This window comes from Chaetodon auriga, chromosome 12 (genome assembly GCF_051107435.1).
Source record: "Chaetodon auriga isolate fChaAug3 chromosome 12, fChaAug3.hap1, whole genome shotgun sequence".
Classification (NCBI taxonomy): Eukaryota; Metazoa; Chordata; class Actinopteri; order Chaetodontiformes; family Chaetodontidae; genus Chaetodon; species Chaetodon auriga.
In genome coordinates this window covers 4,455,915-4,464,825 of record NC_135085.1, presented here as the reverse complement: position 1 = coordinate 4,464,825, position 8,911 = coordinate 4,455,915, and the positions used below count along the sequence as shown (strand labels likewise).

The 8,911-nt window shown below is 41.3% G+C and overlaps 1 protein-coding gene across 1 annotated transcript in view; it reads left to right on the top strand.

Annotated features, from left to right (window-relative positions):
* Nucleotides 1-6,420: 6,420 nt before the first annotated feature.
* The window catches only part of rab2a (RAB2A, member RAS oncogene family), a 28,993-nt gene continuing 26,502 nt past the window's right edge, over nt 6,421-8,911 (top strand). The window contains exon 1 of the mRNA XM_076744622.1: nt 6,421-6,655. Within this exon, the coding sequence (XP_076600737.1) occupies nt 6,610-6,655 (46 nt within the window). The 5' untranslated portion in view covers nt 6,421-6,609. The remainder of the gene's footprint in view (nt 6,656-8,911) is intronic.

Genomic DNA, 8,911 nt, shown 5'->3' with positions numbered 1-8,911 from the left:
CATTTCAGCCAATGCATTCTGACTCTTTTGCTCTTCACACAGACTATTTAACTGCACATAACTAAAGCCCTCTCAAACATGATTGGTCAGTGCTACTACTGCAAAAAGAAACCCAAACACTTCTGGTCCACAATCTAGTTCCTTGCCTACAGATTCTACATTGCTGTAGTGTCCTGAAATCACTTTTTATAGAATGTAAACCATATTACTCACCCAGAGAAAACCTGTCCGTCCTCCCCTGCCCCCAGCCGAGTAGTGCAACATTTGCTGGCTGAGCGATTTTAATCCCTAGAAAACCCTTAGATAAACTCAGTAATTCTTGTCATAAGAGGTTTCAACTTGTGTAGTCTCTCACATGAGATGCTCTACAGACAACTGGTTATGAAGCAAAGGTAACACTCGGACCACTTCTATTCCACCGTTAACATGCATGGCACGGTGGCACAGTGGCAACACTGTCGCCTCACAGCAAGAAGGTCCCGGGTTCGAATCTCGCTGCGGGCACTGGGTGTGTCCTCCACCATGCTTCGGTGCCTGCTGCTCGAGGAGGGCCTTTCTGTGTGGAGTTTGCATGTTCTCCCCGTGTTCACCTGGGGTATCCTCCGTAAAAATATACCCCCACTAAAAACATGCAAGAAGATCACCACCTGACCAATGGTGACGAAGAAGATGGGTCCCCGGGCGCCGGTCTGGCTGCCCACCGCTCCTGGTCTGCCGCGGAGGAAGGACGACCAGGATGGGTCAAAGGCGGAAGACAAATTTCACCTCCGTGTGCTGTGTGCATGTGTGTGTGACAATAAAGGGGAATGTCTCCCCCTGATTCTTCTTCTTCTTCTTCTTCTTCTTCCATCCCCTGTGTACCCGTGGACACTCAGATTACTGCAAAATATAGATAGCCCTGATTTACAGTCAGTGACTGAAGAGGACTAACTTTAGAGGACTACATTAAGGTGATGGACTCCAGAAGCAACCTACATGCTTCATGACTGCATGGTGTGCACTAAATGGGAGTCTCTGAGAGGCCCTGAAGACAACAACAACATATTTGTTGACAATGCATGTTCATATAGCAACCTCTAGGAGCACGTCTCCCTCTCAGGCAAAACTATCATGAGGTACAATAACCATAAGCCCTGGTTCACCAAACAGCTCAGAGAAGTCAGGCACCACAAAGAACGGCCAATCAGGGAGGATAACACTGTTACATTCAGGCCGGCTAGACAGAACCTCAAGAAGGCCATCAAATCTGCCAAGGAGGAATACAAATCCAGGCTGGAGTGTGATTCAAGCACCAATGACCGTGCAGTCATCTGGAACACGCTCAGGACAATCACAAATTAAAAGCAGAAAAGCCCTGGTATCACCTCATCCCCAAAACTAGCTGATGAACTCTACACCTTTTACACCAGGTTTGAGAGGCCCTTCACCACACACACTAAGGGCCCAGTGTCGGCTAACATAGCCTCAGGACTCCCCAGCCAGCCTGTGCCACTGAGCTACCAGTGGTCTCATTCATTTTCATCTCTGAATGCCGAAGGCCACCCTGTTTCATAACATCCACCATCATTCTAGCCCCAAAGACAAACAAAATTATGTGCCTGAATGACTACAGAGCAGTTGCACTGACATCTGTTGTCATGATGTGTTTTGAAAGGCTCATCCTATCCTTCAGAACAATCACAGACAACATCCTCCTGAACCCTTAACACTTTACTCACAGAGCCAACCGCCCACTGCCTCCTCAGAAAGTTTCCATCCAGCTGCAGGTTCGCTCCATCAGCAACAGGACCACCAGACACCTGAACAGTTTTTTCCAGTTTTTTGCATGTTGCATAATGTAGTATATTTTATTCTCCCCAAATGTATATAATTCTTGCATTTAACTTTGTTTAACTTTTTAACTTAACCTTCTTATTTATAACATTCTTGTTTGACTGTGCTGTATCACCAGGTCAGCTTTCTGTGTACACTGTTCATTTGGCAAATGAAGCAATTCTGATTGTGATTGTGATTCTGATTCTGATTCCGATTCATATGCAGATATCTGTTTGAAGAGATTCAGTCAAGTCAAACAATTAGAAGCAAAGAAACAGAGCTCTTTTTCAAGAGAGTGCACCATAGATACATTTGTGGGCAATTTTGACACCGTCAGATGTCCCAGACCTCCGTTGTCACATTATGAAACTGTCTTTGGGTTTAGGAACAAAAACTACCCGGTTACGTTTAGGAAAGACTGTGGTTTGGATTTTAAAAAGTGCAACTGTTACATAACTTTAGTGCTTTACATGGGTAAAAAAAATCACTTTTCGTTTCACACCATCTCCTGGGTGAAAGCCATGTGACCTATCCATCCACCCCACCTTCCTCTGGATGTGAACTCTCTTGTTCATTATACTACGTCGACCGTCATATTTACTATGGTCACCAGTTGTTGCAGCCTATCAATAAACATAAACATGGGCCATAATAACCTACTTGTACAGACGACCCATATGGCTGGTGAAGATGGATATTAACCCTCCATCTTAGTCTCATTAAGACAGTGAACAAGCCAACCCATTTCTATTTCATATCAAAGCCCTCACTGTGCAGTAGATCAGCTGCCATTTGCTGCTTGTTGTTTGTTTAATACGTTTGTGTACATGAGTTAATGTTGAAAGTAATCTAACCTAAAGGTGCGTTCAGACAGAAAGTGAAGCAAATTTTCATCTTGTGTGATTTGTGTGAATTTGACAGCTGGACCATGTTTCTTTGCCACAGCCGATGTGCTTCATTTTCCTGTGCTGTTCTGGTGTTTCTGGTTAGCATTGTGGTTAGAGCTAAAGTTGCCTGCTGGACTGTGTGGTATTATGTAAGAGTCTATTATCTGACCAGGTACGAAAAGAAAACTCTGAGAAATAGAATTCAAATTTGTTGTGTGAGTGTGTACACTCAAACCAGCTTCTGTGTAATTAGATAGGACTCAGGGTTTAACTCTTCCAGCTTTATTTTAGACTTGTACAGATTTAAATTATCCTTATAACCCCCAATTATGAGCACATGCCCATATGTCAGTGGTGGTTCCTCCCGTCCTTCTTGGCCATGAGGATATCCCCGTCTGAAATGATTCTATTGCAAGTGATGGGAGAAAAACAGTCCTCATTCATCATTTTTGTATAAAAATAGATTTTCAAGTTCACCTGAAACGGCTATGAGGCTGAATTTGATAAAGTGGATAACTGGGTATCAAAGGTAGTTGCAGTGAGAAATTCCATCTTGTGAAAATGCAAGAAGACGTTTCACCTGTCATCCAAGAGGCTTCTTTAGTTCCAACTGACTGGTGGGGAGTCCCTGACATTTGTCCTGTTGAGGCATCGATGGGAGTCGAGGTCACATGTGAGTTGTTGACTCACCCAGACATCATGGGAGTCATTAGGGTTGCGTGATTCTTGCTGTCAGTGAGTGTTTATGGGTGAGTCATGGTATGAATGGGTGGGTCATATTCTTTAAACCATCCCTGTCATTAACTCACTATGTGAAATGGCAGACACCACACACACACACACACACACACACACACACACACACACACACCACAGTATGTCTATGTACTGTTTTTAGTTAGTCCTTGTTTAACGTTAACATTAATATTTTACTCTGTATATACTGTTTCATTGTCTTGTGTTATGTGCATTTGTGTTGCATGTTTTAATTAGTACACTAACATTCCTGTATAAGGGTGTCCTGCATGGAAGCGTACACGCAGATGAAAAAATCACCTCCAAAATATGGCTCTTTGCTTCTCTCTGCAGGAAAAGATCAGTCATTACAGCTCAGCTGCAGAAGTGGCTGAACTGTTGCTGCTTTTTGTAACTGTTCAAACTATTCATTTGCAGTAAAGGACTGCTTTTGATGAGGTCACACAGTTTATGGTTTGTAATGTTTTTTACTTCACTGCAGCTGATATGATTCTTTATTTATTATTATTATTATTATTATTATTATTATTATTATTATTATTATTATTATTAGCACTGTGAGGTCTGAAGAGACAGTACAGTAAGTACATTTACTAAAGTACTGCACTTTGTACTTCTACTTCACTACATTCATCTGACAGCTTTAGTAAAAAGTTAGTTTAAAATTATGATTTTCTTTATGTTCAGAATTTTTACAAACCAAAACATCAATGGATGAATGGAGAAAATAATCCTGTCCTGTATTATAAACTAGATCCACCTCAACCGACTACGGCTGTTTAATCCTGCATTTACACTGATGCATGACTTATAATAATCTACATATCTATATTATCTATATCTGGTATAATATATAATAGTGTAACAATAACAGGGGTCATTTTTTTGCATTGAGTACTATTATGTTTAATACTTCTAAGGATACAGGATGTTGTATACTGTACAGATTGTAAAGCCCCTTCAGGCAAATTTATGATAGTGATATTGAGATATATGAATAAAATTGACTTGACTTGATTGAATGCTACCACTGGATTTGCATGTGTTCAGCAGTGGTATGTTATTTGAATGTGTGCTGTATTCACTGCGGTCCTGTGGCATCAGAGATGAGCAAGAAAGAGGATGTTAATGTCTTACTTTGAAGCAAACAAACAAACACTAATGCCACATATGTTGCACGCAGAAGTGTTGTCTTGTTTGGCTACAGGATAAATGAATGGCTGGAATGTGGCTAGTTTGTCCACTGATGTAAGCATTACAACTAGCCACAGAGGATGAAGGTCCTCCAGGGAAATATCAGCAGTCCTGCTTTCAATAGCATACTGTGGGCCAGCGTTCTACCTCTGGTGGAACATAGACAGGACTTGTCAGCAGCATCAATTCATTAATTGTTTTGATGTCCTCATGGGAATTGCTGGTAATAATGAAAAAAAAGACATGGTACAATAATGACAGCTTCATCCTTTAAACTACAACTAAAACTCCTCCCCAGAGAAGGACAGGATGCTGTTATATGAAATAAAAGACACCACCATAATGTAAAAGTAGAGATGTAGACTGAAAGATACAGGAAAAACAAACAAACAAACAAACAAACACCTCATTTAGCAGTGAAGAGAGAATTAAAGCAGCCAGATATATCTGATGTCTATGATGATGAAGCTGTCAATGACTTCTGAAGACGTCCTCAGAGCTACAGCTCCTCTGTGCAGCGGCTGAGTCACACTTACAAAGTTTCTCTTCAGACTTCACAGTGCTAAAAATTCAATGCTCCTATTAAAGCTGAAGGACCAGGTCATCTTTAAAACTCTCTGTGTAACCTTGCTGCAGGTTTAACCCTTCAGAACAGTACCAGTAAGTGCAGTTTCTATCAGGTGCCCACATCATGTTCACCTCACACACAGTCCTACAACCTATTAGAGCAAACCATGATTTTGTTTACTTTCTCAAAAGATTTTTTTTTAAAATGTCTCCATGAAGCACAGCTGGAATCCATGCTTGAGGTACAACTGTGTGTAAAGAGCTGAGAAATGCTTATTTTTCCAACCTTATTGATTGCAATAAGAAAGATCAATAGATTGGTGAACCTTGCCCCTCCCCCTATACCAGTCTTTTCTAATGCTGACTATGAAATGTTTTTATCATTCTTTGTGCCTAAGGTCACTGACATAAGGTCTTAAACAATGCCTTCATATACCCCGGGGGTTATCTGTCTGACCCATGTTTACCTGTTAAACCAGTTTAGCCTTGCGTCACTGGAAGAACTCACAGCCACTGTCTCTAAAATGCACTCCTCCTCGAGTCCTCTTGACATTGTTCCAACTTCTTTTTTTAAAGCTGTTTTTGTTACTTGTGACTATACATACTCTCTATTGCTTAGTAGCTCTCTTAGCTCTGCCCGTGTGCCAGATTATATTAAACATGTGATTATTCAGCCACTCTAAAGAGTCAAAGTTTGATCCACTGCTTCCCAGTAAATGTAGGCCAACATCCAAACATTTCTAAGGTCTTGGAAAAAGCAGAATGTAAACAGTTTACGCTGTGGCAATGAAATCTTCCATAACTTCCAGTCTGTTTTTACATTTGAAGCACAGTGCTGTACTGAAACTGCTCTGCTCAGGCTTTCTATTGATATTTTAATGCATGAGAAATGGGAAAGCGTAACAGGGTCTGCCTTGAACTGCTATCCCTCTTACTTGTGGGCTGCAATGAACAATGTATCCACTAGGAGCCGCCAGAGTAGTTCTGTGTTTGTGACGGTTTCCATCCATGTAATATTATGAATGTATGTCTTTGATGTTTTCTTCCTTTTACAATAATAAGAATGTTGTTATCAAATCTGGTCTTAGTTGCATTCCTTACGCATTAAAAGTGATACCCCAAAATGACTCATATTTATTGATGTCAACGAAGAGCAGAGTAATGAAAGACGTCGTAAAGTTTCCGAGGAGACCCTGAAGACATCATACTGTAGCGTGGCGAGGGCGGACCGTGTGACGTAGAGTTGAGGCTCTGGCTGTTTATTGTTCCTTCCTCAGCACCGACTGACAAAAACAGGCTAACAATCTGTCAGCTACCTTTTTCACACGGTTCACGGTTGGTTTAACGAAGGTGTAACAGTCGAGACAGCTGACTGCACAAACCAGGGGCCATGGCTTACGCGTACCTCTTCAAATACATCATCATCGGAGACACGGGTAAGCCGCAGCAAGTGCCAGCTAGACTGCCAGTTAGCATTCAGCTAGCTCTTAGCGCTTAGCTAGCGCTGTATTTCCGCAGTGTTGGATAGTCCAATGACGTGGTAAAAGAAGAGACGCAAGGGGTGGGATGACAGCTCCAATTCTACACTGTTAATATACACGGATAACATTGAAAACGCACTGACAGTGCTAGAAATGTGTACACAGGCACCCCAATACAAGCGTCTCTTATACTACTTTGGCGGAGCCGCTGTTGACACTGAGGGATAGATGTAGGGCCTTTTGTCCGTTTGCGTCGAGGGTGGGGGTGTTAGCTACAGCTTGCTAGCCAGGCTAACTGCCTAGCTGGCATTAGGTGCTCCACTAAACATTAGCAAGCAGCCACTCAGCAGAAAATCAGCGGTTAGCTGATTAAACAGATAATCATACTATCCATTTGTTTTTCTTGTGAATGCGACATCAAACAACATAGTTTACGTTAACTTAGCCTCTTCTCACAGAAGGCCAGGACGTCAAGCTATAGCTTCTAATATTCCCTAAAATGGCGTAGAGCAATTTCTATTTCCGACCGAATATCTGTGGCACGAATTGGACTCGTTGGCTTTCCTGTTATGTTTTTTTAAAAACACGATTGTTGGTTTTTCTATAATCCAGCCCCTGTGTGGAAAACCAGTGTCATCTGTTTACTGTTAGCTGGCTGTCCTGATGAGGGGCCTGCTCATTTAGCTTGCAGTGTGGCAGCAGGTGCCTTTGCAATACTGCGATATTGTAATGATGTAGTACCAGTGTTAGAAAAAGAGACAGGGTTAACAGCAGTCATCTAAAGCAGAGTGAAAAATGTGTTAGGATCATACAGTACAGGAAAACAAACCAAAGATTTGCGCCACATATACAGACCATGACCCGAAAAGGTGTTTCCAGAATAGAAAACAACAATTAAATTATTAAGACATATCTTCTTCTCACGCATGTGTTTGTTGGTATGGAAGTCCAAACCAAGAAGAAGCTCTTATAGTGGAAGTGACTCAAACATATTGGGAAAAGATTCATAATGTGCACATGTGTTAATTTATTTTGATGATCACTGTGGTGGGCTGCATGTTTACTACGGTGTTATTGCGAAATAGGTTCATGTCTTGCCTGCTGCTGTTGTCTGTCTCTAGGAGTGAGTGATGAAGAGAGCTGCAGCCAAGTTCCCAGCTTGATTACATGCATGCCTACACCAGAAATACACTGTACAGTCCACTGTGCAGTGCACACATATAAAGCAGACTTTATTTTTCTAATTTGGTCATGTGGGGTCAGGACTTTTGGAGGGGTGGTGAGCGAGGTTCAAGGAATCCTCTGCAGCTATCCTAAACACCCATCTTTTTGATTATTTACATATATATAGAATTGTGTAGAGACTGCTGAACATGCATATATTCATACACGTGTAAGTATTTTAATGCCAGACCAGATGTTTATTATAATCAATTAATGGTCTCCACTGGGTATATAGTACCACAACCACAACTGGTTTCCTCCACCGGGTATTATCTCACTCACGACCATGGTCACTTGCCAAAGACAAATAAGAAATGATCATTACTTAGAATTTTCATGCATTTTGCAACCAAAATTGAAAGTATTTCTGTAGCCATAACTCTTCTTTTTCTCCAGTAACAGCTGAGGGTTTGACTGAAACAATCATTGTCATTCCACAAGGTTCAAATGCAATGGAAGCGCTCACTACTCCAGTGAATAAGGTGAAACTGAAATACGGCTTGCGATGTGATTGATTTCTAGTCCGCTTAGCTTATAGAACCATTTGGCTCAGCTATAAGCCACAAAGCTAATATTATGCTACCAAGATTCACAGTCAGTGACGTTGCATAGAGCTGACAAACAGTAACTATGATTTGATGTTACATTTTACAACAAGACCAGTGAGCTGTCCATCCATCCATCATTCCCCACCCAATATGAAGATTTTCATGAACAAATGATCATCATCTTGAAACTGATTTCATTTTCACGGTGTTTACTCTTGTGTTATATCTCCCTTTCTTCAGCTGTATCCGTCGTCAAAGTCGTCATATTCTCCAAATAGGCTAAAGGAAATGTTGAAGCTACTCATTGTTCTAATTAGATGTTAGCTTGTTAATGTGTTACAATAAATTGTAAACGGAGGCTTTGACTGCATCCCTGTTGCTATGGTTACTCATACAGGCTGACTGAATTGTGCGTGTGTGTGTGTGTGTGTGTGTAAAT